We start from the raw sequence: 14,920 nt of genomic DNA, 5'->3' as shown, positions 1-14,920 counted from the left end.
GTGGCAGTGGATGGGGGCACCTCCTCCCCTACCCTGGGCCCCAGCCCACCCCGAGACTGGACTGGTTCAGGCGTGTGGGGAGGTGACTAGGCCGGGGCTTCCAAGGGCCCCTCCTAAATAGGCAGCTCCTGAAGGTGGAGGGGCAAGGTCTACTCCTAGTGAAACAGGGAGCCCCCCCCCACCCCCCTCCCCGCTGAGGAGCTGGGACAAACTGATCACCTTCTCTTCCGCACGATGAAATCGGAATAATGATACCCACCTAAGCAAGACCCAGAGATACTAAGCCCGGCACTTAGTAGGCCTTTAATTAATAACAGCAGCCATGATGATGATGATGGGGGATTATTAGGCCTGCAAATGGCCAATGGCAGAGTCTCCGGGATGTTTTTTGCTGCAACATCACCAGCATCCGCTTAGAGCTCTTACCCTAATGTGGGTTAACAGAAGTTAAGCCTATTATATTCAACGGCCTCTTTAAAATTTTCAATACAAGTATTCCAGGTGCATGGAAAGGAAATAGAACAGTAGAGAAAAGGACATCCGTCCATCCCCAGAGACAGGCTTCCAACACAGAGTTCCAGAAACTCTTCATATAGAAGCATATGCTTAGGACTGACTTCAATACACACAGGTAAGATCGAGCTCTATTGCCTGTTCTGCAGTTTATTCTCCTCAGGCAACAAACACGCTGGCCAACCTCCTGGATCAGTTTATACAGAGAGCTCTGCCACAGTGATTTTTTCGACTGTCTAATATTCCACAGTATGAATGGCCCACAGGTTCATTTCCATTGTCTTATACTCTCAAAGAGAAACGCTCTGACGAACATCCTTGTACAGACTTCTTGGGAAATTTTTGCATATATAACCGTAGAGTAAATTCCTAGCAGTGCAATTTGCTTGTGGCTGAGTATATGTATGTCTTTTACATTGTGATAATGCCACATTTCAGAAAATACCGTACAATTTACATTTTCCAGCCAACAGTGTTTGACAGTGTCTTCAAATAGACACATGATGATAGAGAAAGGCCCCAAAATAGCCAGCTGTGTGAGATCCGGGGGCCCGCTGAGAACAGGCCTGTTGTCCCAAGGGCAGTGCCCAGTGGCTTCCTCCTGTCTGGGCTTGTGCATGCCGGTGGCCCACGGGGACCCTGAGTCAGAGGGGGGTGGGGGCCACAAGGGTGCTGGGAGCAGAGGGCGGACCAGCATGGCTAGAGTCCCGCCTGAATGGTTTCCTGTGGCCATTGTCTCTGCCCTGCCAGGTCTCCTTGGGGGGAGTCTGTTTAGGGGCCTGCGGAGAGGGGGTTGGGAAGGAGGAAGAGAAGGGTGCAGTCCTTGCCAAAGGCACCCAGGAATGTGTCGCAAGAGGGAGAGAAAGAGGAAGGGGGGGGGGATCTCATCCCTGGGAGAGACGGGACGTCAAGAACCCCTGACTAATGAATAGTGAGTGTGCCCTTGAACCTCACTGGGCTTCGCCATTCTCAGGCACAGAACAAGAGCTGAGACACGTCTGAGCCCAGCTGCACGGGGACGGCGGCGGTTCATCTCAGACACTTTGACAGGCCGGGCCTTTTCCCTGCATAGCTCAGGTCCGCCTCCCAGCTCCCTTGGCAACAGCACAGCGGCACTGGCTCCCAGGTCCAGGCCCTGCCTGCTGTGAGCGGGAGGAGGGAGGAAGAGGAGCACCAAGGGGAGGACAGCTGGGGAGAGGGAGTCGTTAACTCCTAGAAGGCTGGAGCCCCTTGCTTTGGCCACCTCGCAGACTGCTGCCCTCGGTCCTCTGGGGCGGACGTACGGAGAGCAAAGAGCTTCTGTCTGCTGGAGGCCTGGTCAGAGCACCGCAGACCTGAAACAGGCACGTGGTGTGACAAGGGCAGAAACGGGGGCCCACTGGCCAAAGGCAGAGGCCCCTCCCTGCAGGATGGACGGTCGGGGCGCGTGTCCCCAGGTCCTTTGCCAAGTCCTAGGTGGGCATGGGTAGGGGTGGAGCTTGCCCCTTTGCCCAGGGCCGCCTCCTCCATCCTGGCCCCTGCCCGCTGCAGCCTCAGGACAGCGGCTCCTGCAGCTTCGACTTCTGCTTGATGTGACGATCTCCAGTGTCCTGGAGTGGCGTGGCTCTGGATTCTGATCCCGTGCCCTTGGCAAGACCCGCAGTTTTCCTCTCTGTCTCCATTTTCGGAGAAGCTGAAAAGAGGCTGTCCCATCACACTTCACAGGACAATCTAAAGATAAGAGAAATAATATGTGAGAAGGAGCGTTGCACTCTGGGGAGGAAGGTGTCCTATAAATCTCATTCAGGTATTATTAGGGCTGAAAGTAGGTACTTCTGCTCCCTGGGGCTGGGGGGAGGTGCTCACTGAAGGTTGTGTCAGAACCTCCCCAGCACAGTAGGACTGAAACTCAAGGGCAAGGGGTCAGGAAAGACAATGGTTTATGGTTTATGTCTGTGGCCTCTGGAACCTCTGGGTTCAGCTGGCGCTGGGAGGTAAACGACAGCGACCATATAATTTCAAGGTGTTTTACCCGTATTCTACCCCCCACTGCAACTTAATGAGAAAGGTGTGGTTATTCCCATTTTGGACATAAAGAGACAGTCTCAGAGACGTAAAGGGCTGGCCCAAGGTCATGCTGGCCATATAAGGGCCTGAGCCCATGCTGACCTGACGCTATGGCCCACACTTGTGCCCACACGGTGACACAGCCACCTGGCTGGGGGTGCTGGGGAGAGGGGCCAGCCATTGGGAGATAGTGTCTTCCCCGTGGACTGTTTCTGGGGGCTTTGGCTTCTAAGTCTAAAGGCCCTGGCCCAGGGAAGTAGGACGGGCCGGGTCCCCAGAACACTGCAAAGCCGCCCAAGGGGCCAGCAGCTGGCAGTCAGAGGCACCTGGGCAGACACCAGTCAGAGAAAAGGGGAAGAGAAGAGGAGGCTTCCGGTAAGAGGCCGGGAGCAAACTCAGCTGACAAGCGTGCTCTTCAGCGCAAGTCTTGCTCCAGGGCGGGTCACCTCCCAGCTTCGTGACACTTGCCAGCAGTGAGCTGGGTATTCATTTTTGTAGCCTCGGGGTGAAGGTGCCTCCCTGCATCCCAGGGAAACTTGAAGGGAACCAAGTCGGTTGGGTTTCCTGTGAGCCAGGGGGCTGGGGGGGGCGGGGGGGGGGGGACTGCTGGCAGGCAACAGAGGACAAAAAGCAGGGAGAACTTCCAGATTATAAAACGTCACAGCTAAAAGGGACCTTAGATGCCATTCTATCCAATGCTGCTTTTCCAGCTCCAGAAAGGGAGCTGGTTCACCTAAGACTCTGCAGCAGGAAGACGGACTGCAGGTCAAGTCTCCGACTTGCAGCTAAGTGGGGCTGTATGTCCCCATGCCCTTGTCACTCCACCAGGCCGCCTTGGGCCCTTAAAGGCAGGGATTTTACGCAATGAGGCAAAAAAGAAGGACCAGGGAAGAGGAGCTCCTGTTGGCAAAGGGGTGGCTTCGGGAAGCCTTGAGGCCAGAAGCCTTCCTGAAAATGAGAGAACGCTCTCCACACCACCGCCACCGCCACCCTCCCAATACTCCACAGCCAGTCACCGCCAGGATCCTCTCCTGCTGATGACAAAACAGGCAGGAGGAAATGGATCTGAATGCAGACAGGCCCCTAATCCTGACCCACGATGTTTCTGAGAAGAAGGGACAGGAAGGAGGCCAGCTCTAAGGGATGTAGGGAGGGTGGGGGCTACCAGAAGCTTGTCCCCACAGAGCCTGGTGGCAGAGCTACGGCCAGGGCAGGGCCTCGAACTGGAAAGGACCTCAGCTCCCTGCCCTTTGTCGCCGGCTCCTCTGCCAGGCGGGGCCACGGCACCCCATGCCAGGCAGACCTGACCTGCTCAGAACGCAAAGGAGATAGAGGGAGCCCGCACCCTACAACCTTGTCAGCAACTGCCCTCGAGGGAAGTCTGTGCACTTGCTGATGAACAGACACGTGATGGAGCAGAAAGACACAAAGACAAATGAACTTATTCTGGCCCAGCTGTGCCCTCCTCCCTGGGCTGATGATTTGGGCCAGCTGCCGTTCCGACTGGCCGGTGCCCACGGTTAAATAGTCCGTATATCACCGCTGTCCTCCTCCCTCAAATCCCAGCCATATTACCTGACCCTGAGGAGCTCGACGCCGTCACACCTGCCCTGTACCTAGGGGAAAGGGAGAAGGAAAATGAACCCTATCGAGGGTTTCCTGTGTACTTAGCACTCCTCGTCACAACTCTATAGATGGGGATTATTATTCCCATTTTACAGATGAGAGTTTAGAGACTCGGAGACACTTAGGGGACTGCTGCACAGTAATGCCAGAAGCAGAGCCTCTGCCCCCAGCACCTCTCCCTCTGTCCCTCCTCTCCAGCTAAGTCCCAGGGTGGGGCCACCCGGTCCTGAGGTGCCAGAAGCCGCCCGAACCACGTGGATTTGTGCTCAGCATCTCTGCCTCAATTTCCTATCTCCCCAAGGCTCTCTCAGGGCTACTCAGTCTAAGCTGGTGAGCAAGGGAGGCATGCTGCCCAGCATATTTGATTAGTTCTAGAACAAGTGCGTGTCTTTGGACCCCGACAGGTTGCCGGTGGGGGGCGGGGAGGAATTCCTACCACTTACGGATGTCTTTTTCTAACTGGGAAACGGGAGCCAGAGGACTTAGGAGGCTGGGGGTAAGGGTGGGGACAGCCACCAAACAACAAAACCTTCGCCACGCAGAAACGGCTGGAGAGCCTTGGTCTTGGGAATCTTCCTCCTGAGGAACAAAGAACAAGGTGACGCCGGCCTGGGCCCTGCCACTCCACTGGGCACCGCTCATGCTGGGTCCAGCCTCAGGAGGGGGAACCGCGCTTGGAATGTGATTCCCTGGCTTTGCGCGACGCTCGGTTAGCAGAGTGCGACTCCCAAGATCCCCTGTCACCTCCTAAAGCCTCTGCCAGCCCGCCCCCCCAGCACCACGCTGATCACCAGATTAAGGAGCTCAGGGCTACAGCTGAGGCAGCTAAAACCGGGAGGGCGGTGTGGGGAGGGGCAGGGAGGGCGGCGGGCAGCGTCCCAAGGCCCTGCCTCCCCTGTCTCCCTCCCCCACTCCTACTGTGGGTCCTTTTCTGTGTTCCTGCCATGAGCTCTAATCTCTGTGCTCTTCCTCACTGAGCTTCCGGCATCCTCCCCCTACAGATACCCAGCTGGAGCTGGGACAGCCCCGGAGCCCAGGAGAGGGTAGGACGGGAGAAGTGGCAGGGAGCGGCAGCCAGGGTATTAGGAGCGAGCGTGCCGGGCCGTGCAGACCGGCTGCAGCCACATGGGAGGGAAGGAAGGTGGGCGCTGGGAGGCAGGCCCAGAGCCTCCCTGCCTGGACTGAGAGCCACCTAAGGGTAATCCCAGCGGCTCCCTGTGGGTCCCTCTGGGCGGCTGCCGGACTCCAGGGCAAGGCGCCTCCCATATACCCGAGGGGAGAGCAGGAGGAAGTGCCAGAGGCAGGGGAGGCTGGCAAGGGCCAAGGGAAGGAATGTGGACACTCAAAGCTCTTCCCCAAGACCCCCCAGCATTTCCTGAACCAAAGTCATCCCAAGTCATTTAAATCACAAACACAGGAAAAAGAGTGCCCTTCTGTAGGCAGGGTGTCACCAGATCTGTAACAAATGAGATGGGATGGGTCCGTCCAGGATAAAGACCCTACAGGAAGGAACTGGAGGTTTTGGCACAGGGCTTTTTGGACTGTGAGCACCCCAGGCTCGGGGTGCTTCTGACCCAGGAGCGGTGGCGAGAGGGCAGGGCCAGTGGGGCTGAGGGGCTGAAGGCCGCGGAGGGCCTGGGAGCCAGACCGCCTGGTCATTGGATCCTGAGACCCCTGCACTTGCACACGAGGGGCCATGCCCCACGTCCCCCTCCACCTCTCAACGTTACTATGAGGAAACTCTGACGGCCCAGTTCCGCAGGCTTCCAGGCCCTTCTCAACCCTGTCCCCCATGCCAGGGCCTGCAGGGGGCGACCCGGACATACCCGGGGCACGGCCAGCGGCTGCTCTCCCTTCAGCTTCTCCTTTGCTTCCACCGCCAAGCTCCCTTCTGCTGGATGGGGGCAGGAGAAGGGCTTGGGTTGCTAACGGGGGTCTGTGAGAGCCCAGGAAGAGACACTCTGCCAGCTCCTGATTCCCCACCCGCTCCCAAAACCAAGGTCCACGCTCCAGTGTCAACAGGAGTGAAATCTTTCCCACGATGCCCTCCTTCACCTCTGGCCAGAATTCACGGGTCCCATCCCTGTCCTTGGGCTAAATCGGCGAGTGCTAAATCAACACAGCTTTGCAATGCTCACCGTCACAGACATTCTGAGCTATAAGGAACCAAGAGATTTCGGAAGTACAACTCACTCATTTTGCCGGTGAGAACACTAAGATTCAGGGTGTCGGGGAGAATTGGTCTGCCAGAGGTCACAAAGCAAGCCAGTGGCAAGGACGTGCCTCGCGCCTGTCTTCCAGACCCCTTTCCTGTTCAGGGCCTGAAAGAGGGCTTCTCCATCATATCCCAAATAATATCCTGGCCCAACTGTGGGCGGCGGGGGTCTGGGGCCAAGGGAGGCCGTAATGCGATAAGCAGACTGGCCATCTGGCTCGGGGACGGAGGAGAGCCCAGACTGGCCGCTTCTGCTGCCCGTCCCGGGGGGCCCTGTGTCACGAGAGACAGACTGCCAGATGGACAGGCACTGGCTTGGGTCTGGGTGGAAGCCAGTGAGTTCCCTGTAGTCAGAGCTAACCAACTTTCAGACGTGCTAGGGTAAGAACAGAGGCGGGGTACAGGGAGCAGAGCCAGGCCCCCCAAAGGGCAGAGAGACAGAAAAGCAGGATGAGGACGCCGAAATTCCCACCCAGGCTCAGAGCCTGGCTCCCCAGGTAGGCCCGGCCCAGCTCAGCTCCACCGCCACAAACAGGTCCCCCTCCCGGGGAAAGGCAAACACATCCCCCCTGGCACCTTCTCAGACATGCATGCAAAACTAATTAACATGGGGAGACATGCGAGCAGCCGGCCAGCTCCACACCCTCGAGTCCACGCAAACAAGGCGAGCCCTTGTCCAGGGGACGTGCACAAAGCTTTGTTGCTAATTTAGGCATCTGTCTCTGTCTGGCCTGGTCCTCCTGCCTGTGCTGGGGTTTTTCCCAGCCCCTCGGACAATGCTGGGAACGGGCCCGCCGATCCCTTATTCAAATCACACCCAGGACAATGAGCTCATTGTGCAGGCCACAGAAAAGGGGATGCTGGGGTTGGGGGGGGGGGTGGTGTGTAACGGGGCATCAGGAGTGGAGAAGGGTAGGGGGTGGTGAGGAAAATGGGAACCCAGGAAAGTGTTTACTAACACAGCCCCTGCAGCTGCTTGGGCCCCTCTCCCCTCCCCCGCCTGGCTGGCAGCTGGGGAGAAGTCCTAGGACTCAGAGGTGGGGGCCCCAAGAATGGATGAGGGGCCTTGTATCCACCAGGCCAGCAGTCAGCAAAGTCTGGCTCAAACCTCCACCTTTGACAGTCTATAGCCGCCCCTGCATGTTCACGGCCAGACACGTTGTTTTTATAGATTGGTTCCGAGGTGGGGGGGTTCTTTTTATTTCTTTCTGCAGACGAGCAGTGTTAACGTACAGATCCAAGCTGCAGAGGAGGAGACGGGGCTGGGGGGAGAGGTGCTGGCAGGCCGTGCAGGGTGGGACCTGCTGTCTCGGCCATTGTCTTCAGGCAACGTTTCATTTTCTCCTCCTTCCCAGCTAATAAATTAGAGAGGAGATGGTGAGCTGCGAAGGGACAGGCTCCCCACGGACGGTGGACGGCAGGCGGGCGGGCGGGAAGGCGAGTCTGTGAGCTCACGGCAGATGGGGCTCACCCAGCCTCGAGGCTGCTCACACCGCACCTGGTCAGACACTCCCATGCATCCCCACACAATGAGCCCTATTAAGAAAACCACACGCACACACGCGCGCGTGACATGGACGTGTGCGTGTGTGTACACATGTATACGCACATCTATAGAAATCTCCCGAGGTCCCCGAGGGGGGAGATCTGGGGCTTTGAAATGCCCTCCCTGTTACCAACAACTCCCAGCTCCTTGTCGCAGTGAGCGGCCCAGACAGGCCGATGTAAACAGACACACACAGCCTGACACTGACACGCAGACACAAAAAGAAACACACCCACCCAGAGGCAGCCCCAGACACACACACTGACAATAGTGTAATGAATGCAGGACGGGACGGCATTCAGTCAAAAGCCCACATCGCTGCTCGCCCAGCACCGGGGGTGGCTGCAAGGTTATGGACAGGCTGCGAGCCAGCTCTTGACGACCTGCTCCTTTGCTCCGTCTCCCAGGAGTGCGGACTACACGGGAGGCGAAGTAAGAATACGATTCCAGGCATCCAGATGGAAGCAAATGCCCCACGAGCCAGAAAAGTTCGGAACCGGTCTCAGCCCTTAGTCAGGCTCGTCTGAACTGCCCTGAGGATTTTTTTCTTTAATACTGAAAGAGAGGTGTTCAAAGTCATATTAACTCTCCTGCATTTTAAGATGGTGTGGCTTAAAGTCAGGGCAAAGTGGAACCTTGTGGGCATTGTTTTCACAAGCAGCAGAACCCACAGGTTGGGGTGATCTCCTCTTTTCAGTTAAAATAATTTTGAGCAGGGTATATAGGATGCAGAGGAACACGAAGGGTTTACATCTCAGAGACCCAGTAAAAAGTGCTTCTAAGGATACAGGGGAAGGGGTGACCCCTTCTGCACTGGCCCAGCAGAGCAGAAATGCATTAGGCTCAACCATATGAAAGTACCGATATTTGACTGTTTTAGATCGATAAAAAAGAAATTTCATATAGGTCAACTTAAGTAGGCAGCTGGTCCAAGAACCATCAGGGGATTTTCCTTTTTATTTCCTCCCCAAACTGGGTTCTTTTATTCCTGAATCAGAAAAAAAAAAAAAAAAAAACAACCCATAACCCAAGACCCAAATCGACCTTGGATCACCCATCTACAGCCACATAACCGCATCGTGCACAGAGTCTGGAGCAGCCGCTGGAATGAACTGTGGATACGCACACGCACGTGTATGCATGCACACACACGCACACACAACCCACGGCCTGTGTCAGGCCAGGACCCACCTTCGGAATCTTCCACCGGGGCTCCCGCTTCTTCGTTCCCTGTCTTCTGATTCCGGAATGTGTCCTGGAGGGGACAGAAGGAACATGAGAGAACACGATGGAAAACGGGACAACCATGCTCTTGGCTTCTCCTCTGGAGGAGTGTCAGGGGCTAGCGTGGGAGACTATGCACGCACTTTGTCCTGGAGGAAATGTCAGCTTCAGAGCTTCATCTCTGAAGCACCGCTGTCAACTGGCTACCAAATGTAAACCCAAGGCCAGTCTCTGTGCACATGACATTCATTCAGACTACCTCTAAAGAGGCACAAGGGAAGCCAGAAGGGTGCTGAGGCCACCCCGGCGTAGGGAAGACCCACTCCTTGCCAGCATCTGGATATCCATGTGTCCAGTCCTGGGAAATCACTCTCCAGAACGTCTCTGGGTTCCCATGGGAGGAAAGTGGAAGGTTTTGGAAGCAGAGTCAAGAACTGTTCTGTATCCCACTATCTGTTTCTTGCCCACCGAGGAAAGCCTGCTTCACATACGCTCATCCTACGCCATCAGTAGCAGGTGGGTGGTCCATACAGGAACCGAGGGGAAGATACGTCCACTGAGAGTCTTCTAGTGGCCAAGGACCTGGGGCTCCATTCAAAGACCTGGAGCCACCTTCCATGCAGATGGAGATGGCATGGTCCCTCCTACATCTCTGACAAGTACTTTAACCAAAAATACCATGTAAGTTCTAGATTTATCTCTCTAAACACACACACGTACATGCATGCATACATGCACGCACGCGCGCGCGCACACACACGCACCCACACTGACTTAACAAGAAAACCACCAAAGCAATAGTAATAATAAAATAAAACCTGTTTGGCCTTCCTGCTCCTGGGGCAAGTGACAGAATGACAGCCTGCGTTCTGGGCGTTAGGGCCAGTGGAGTCATTTGCAAGGCGGGCCCCAGCCTAGGGGCTACGTGGATGACTCTTCCAAACTTCAGCTGTGTTGACAGGAGGCATCTGGGTGCCCACTGCTGCTATAGGGCAGGCTTACCTGCCAGCCCCTGTGCTCAGGATCCAGTCTGAGCAGAACCAGGAGAGAATTCTGGCTTGGATGCCCCAAACGGTATCTGATTTCTTCCAAGGAGGAGAAACCTTCCGTACGTGAATTCTTCCAGATGTAATTTATTATTTGATTGCATTGAAGGTGTTCCTTACCAACCTCACACACAAATCTCAATAGGTTCCTGCTATGCTGATTTCCAAGATCAAAGTTGTTCCTCAAACGAAGAAAAGGCAATTGGGATATCACAGTTCTATAAAGAACCAATGGAATCTGGAAAAGCAAAGTTCTGGCCCAGGCTAAATGGCAACTTCAGGTCACCACAGGCAAAGCATGAAATGACCTCTGACCCTGCTTTCCGAGGCTCCTGGGACTGGAAAGCCAGAAAGCTACAAACTGGTGAGAACTGTCATCCCCCCAGCACCCCTTCCCCCAGCCTGGCCTTCCCAACCTGGATGGCCAGATGAAATTCTGTATTACACAAGTTTAAAGTGCTGAGCACGGGACTGTGGTTTGCTTCTCTGTATCCGCAAGGCACTGTCCAGAGCCCGACACATAGCGCTCGGTGAGTAAATGTTGAGTGGATAAATGAACGCAATAGCAAAAATACAGCCCGGCATGGGAAGACTTCCGATTCCTGAGCTCCGAGGTTCCGTGGCATAGTCCAGAGGTGCTAAAGTCCTGGCCAAGAGCCATCAGAGGTGAGAGCCCAGGGGAGGTACCTGCTCGGCTCAGGCCAGCCCGGTAGCCTCCCACATGGATCTTGCACATGGGGGTGACAAGACCAGCTCCCTTAGCCTGCCCTCCACCCCTCTTATTCTCAGCCTCTACCATCTGACCTGCTCATCTGTACCCAGATTTCTGGCCCGGTCCTGCAGGAGTCTACCCTGCTGCTCCATCCCCAAACTTTTGTTGGGGAGTCCCTCCCCCGCTCAGCCTAGGAGACCTGTTTGGGTACAGTGAGGCTTCTCTGATGACTCCACTCCAAACTAATTCCTCCTCTCTTAACTCCCACAGTCTGAGTCAAGCCATCGACTCTTGAATGTGTGCTTTACTAGGCTCGTTTCTGCTTGGAGGGGCCAGGGAGCAGGTCTGGGGTTCTCCTGGGGTTCTCTCTGTACTGGAGCTTGGAGCTTATGCATGGTCAGTAAACACCATGACTTATTCCAGTGACTGACAGAGAGCTGAGCCCCACGCCTCGCTGGCTGCTTTCCCTGCGCCTCCACACATTACCGATGTGCGGCCCACCAGGGAGATGGTCCCCTATGGCACAGCCTTGCTGGCTCATGCGTGCTCAGCCCGCCTCCGCCCCCCAACACATATACACCCATTCTCTAACAGCAGCGGATGGAGGGTGCAAACTGACATTCCTGAGTGCCACAAGCTCAGTATTACTATCCCAATTTTACAGATGAGAAAACGGGCTCAGAGAGAGGTGAAATAATGTGCCCGAAAGGGTCTGAACTAGAGCAGACAGACCCCTGATGCCCATCGGGCCGCACGCACTGCTTCAAACCACCATGATCTTGAAACCTGCGATCCAATGACAAAAAAGAGAAAAACGAACCTGAAACAACTAAAAATGGGGTAAAGGAAGCTGCAGGCTCAATGTGGAAGGGGTGGCTGTAAACTTGAGCCTTTCCTCTCTATTAACACTCTCCCCAGCACTCCCCAAGGAAATGACATGCCCTCGGGGGCATCTGCCACCTCTCCTATCCCGGGCCACTGAACTCCGGGGACAGGAAGATGGTCTAGCATTCTCTGCTTAAGCACCAGACAAGACTGGACAGAGAAGTGGATCCCTCACCCCCCTCCAGAAGACTCAGTGCTATCTCAGGGGGATGTAACATTCTAGAAAACAGAGGCTCAGCCTCGCCCTGGGCAGGTATGATCCCTCGGCACCATGGGCAGACTGGTGGACTTTGGCTAACCCCTGATTTTACAGAGTGAGGCACAGCCAGGCTACAGTTCACACTGACAACCAGGAGGAAGCCAGGGTTGGGTGGGACACTTCTCACCCCTCCTAGAGTCTCACCAAGGCTCCCGAGGGCCCAGCACTGAGCCCTCCTACTCACACTCTCCAGGTACACTGCCAGCCCAAAGCAGGAGGCACTTCGGAGCCACCTTCTAGTAACCCAGATGGGCTCATGCTGTTCCCCAAAGCCCAGGCAGACTCCTTGGGAGATGAGGGCCCACGGGGGGACCCAGACTACCGCCTACTCAAGGGCTGTAGCTTCTGAGACATTCCCCATGCAATCACCCCATGACATCTGGCTTAGAAAAACAAGGGTAGACCCAAGATTACATTTACCATTCTTTCTGCTCCCCAAAGAGACAGGCCTTAAAAGAAGATAAAGCATGCGCAGCGTTAGCACAGGACTCGGCACAGCATAAGTGCTCAATAAATGGTTCCTGTCACCATTATCAAGCGTCATTATGATTTCCTGACGGCCCATTCCTCACCTCCCAGGCTCGTGTGAGGAGCTGTCTTTTCATAAACTCAAGGCTTACTGAGGCTGGGAGACCATTAACGGAGTCCAGGGTTTCCGGGGCAGGAAACCGGAGTTTCTGACAGGAGAAGGGGGCTGGAAGCAAGGCTGGACCCATGGCCAGGAGTCCTCTGAGGTGAGAAGGCCCCTTCGCCCTCTGGCAGCAGGATGAGCCCAGCACCTCCCCAGAAAATCTCTCTGAAGACTCAAGGCTTGGCAGGGAGCCAGGGCAGGAGGCCTCTCGAAGAAGACGACGCTGGCTCTGAGCCAAGGCGCATCCCAGAAGCTTCAGCTCGCACAGAGCAGCACAGGCCGAGGGGAGGAGGGGCAGCCGGGAGAGGGGCAATGAGGAACCCTCGGGCCAAAAGAAACCTGCCTAAAGGGGGTTTAGTGTGAACTTGAGATGCACAGCCACCTTCCCATGTCCTGTGGTTTCCACACACCTGAGACACTACGAAATCACTATAAGCACAGGGACGCGGGGTGGGGAGGTGCTCTGCCCCCAGGACAACGCTCCTGTCACCTACATCTATGTCCACACAAACTCCACCCAAAGACTCCTGGGGGTTACCCACTGGTTTTCTTCCCCATCTCCTAAACTCCAAAAACAAAATGTTGCCTGTAGATTCAAGGCCTTCTGTCGCCAAGGACTGTGGGGTAACCCCCATTTAAGGGGCTGTACTAGGCGCTTCTAAAAGCCCCATAAGACCTGAGCCTCCCAGTGGCCTCCAGCCTGGCGTTTCCATGGCCTTCTTCTATACAGAGAGCTCTCTTTGGCCAGGGACCTTCCAGGGACAGACGAAGATTCGTTACTGAACTTCAGGCCTGGAAGAGATCTTAGCCCTCTAGTCTAGACCAATAAACTATGAGCTGCATGTATCATTTTAAACTTCCTAGAAACCACATTAAAAAGGAAGAAGAAGCAGATCAAACTTATTTTAATAATGTTTTGTTTAACCCAGTATCATCGTTTCAGCTTGCTGCGCTGACCACATATCATGAGATCAACAGCGGTTAACTGGGTGGCCCAACTCTTGGCTCCAGCAACCTCCCCAACTTTGGGAAAATGAGGTGGCCCAAGTATCTCTAAGGAGAGGGGAGCAGGGTCGGAAGGGGAGCCCCAAACTCCATCCCTACTGCTGGGCCCACCGGCCTTTCCGCCCAGCCTCCCAATTAATACCCGCCTACGAGACAGCTGAGTTTACGATAAATCAAATTCAGGGGGACGAGCGCAACACGAACCTGTTTGGAACAGGAAACCTGGAGGGGAGAAGAGATGGGTGTACTTGACATCACAAGCTCGGGAACAAAGACCAACAGAAAGGAACAGGAGGGAGGTTCGGCCTGACCTCTGCATTGGAGGCAGGTCTGGAGGAGGGCGTGCCGCCCCCAGTCCCGGCCACCCGGCTCCTCCAGGCTGCAAATACCCACGCTCCGGCACTGGGTCTGGTGAATTTTCTGCCGCGTCTCCCTGGAGGAACTACCCACAAAAGCTCCTCTCTGCTTTAGAAGGCAAGAACAAGTCGTGCATTTACCCGGTGCTTCTTACTCGGAGTCGCCATGCCAACACACAGTCATAATTACCGAGGAACGCGCCAATAGTGGCAGCATTGACAAAGACACTATATCAGGGCCTGTGAGCTAAGCAAGGTCAGGCTCCTCGCGCCCCCCCCCCCCCCCAGCTTCCTGCCCACTTCCTTTATTCCACTCTGATCCATCTCTTTCCCTTCATTCTTTCTCTCCCACCCAGATGGTCTCTTATTATATTTTCTCTGCAAAGAAAGGCACTACAGCTCAGTGTATAAAACACTTTTATAGCAATTAGGAGACAGGTTCTCCTTTGAGTCCCGATTTTAACTTGTGGGAAAAGTCACTTTAACACCCAGGCCTAGTTATCTGGCCGTGAATGGGGAGAGTATTTCGGACAGTGCCTATTCAGCAAGTGGGTGCCTGCATTTAATTCACCTACTAAATTCAGAGGCTGCTACGTATCTAGTGGACTCCGAGATCTCCTTTATGAGCAGCACCGGAGGTACCAGAAACTCAGAGAAACAAAAGAAGGTTCAGATCAGAGAGGGAGTTGGCTCTAATACCCTGAGAACAGCAGGGCCTGTATCTCCCCCCCAGGAAGGGTGCAAATCTCAGAAAAGGGGCCAGGAGCAGCTGAAGGGTGGGCTCTATCAGATTATAAAAAGATGGGTGAGATGGATGAGAACTATCAGCCTAAGTGACAAGCATCCTGAGGCCCCC

At 55.1% G+C, this 14,920-nt stretch overlaps 1 protein-coding gene across 5 annotated transcripts in view; it reads right to left on the bottom strand.

Moving 5' to 3' along the window:
- Window positions 1-284: 284 nt before the first annotated feature.
- LOC147580451 (uncharacterized) overlaps window positions 285-14,920 on the bottom strand; it is a 35,369-nt gene continuing 20,733 nt past the window's right edge. For all 5 annotated transcript variants that reach the window (XR_015252911.1, XR_015252913.1, XR_015252912.1 and 2 more), the window contains exons 3-4: window positions 9,138-9,201; window positions 285-2,223 (exon numbers count right to left, since the gene is read on the bottom strand). Coding sequence is in view for 2 of the 5 variants with exons in the window: in XM_086711518.1 (XP_086567644.1) it covers window positions 2,205-2,223; window positions 9,138-9,201 (83 nt within the window). In the remaining 3 variants the exon portion in view is untranslated. The remainder of the gene's footprint in view (window positions 2,224-9,137; window positions 9,202-14,920) is intronic.

This window comes from Puma concolor, chromosome B3 (genome assembly GCF_028749965.1).
Source record: "Puma concolor isolate L17-30 chromosome B3, mPumCon1.1.hap2, whole genome shotgun sequence".
In the NCBI taxonomy this organism is placed as follows: domain Eukaryota; kingdom Metazoa; phylum Chordata; class Mammalia; order Carnivora; family Felidae; genus Puma; species Puma concolor.
This window is presented reverse-complemented; position numbering and strand designations above follow the sequence as displayed.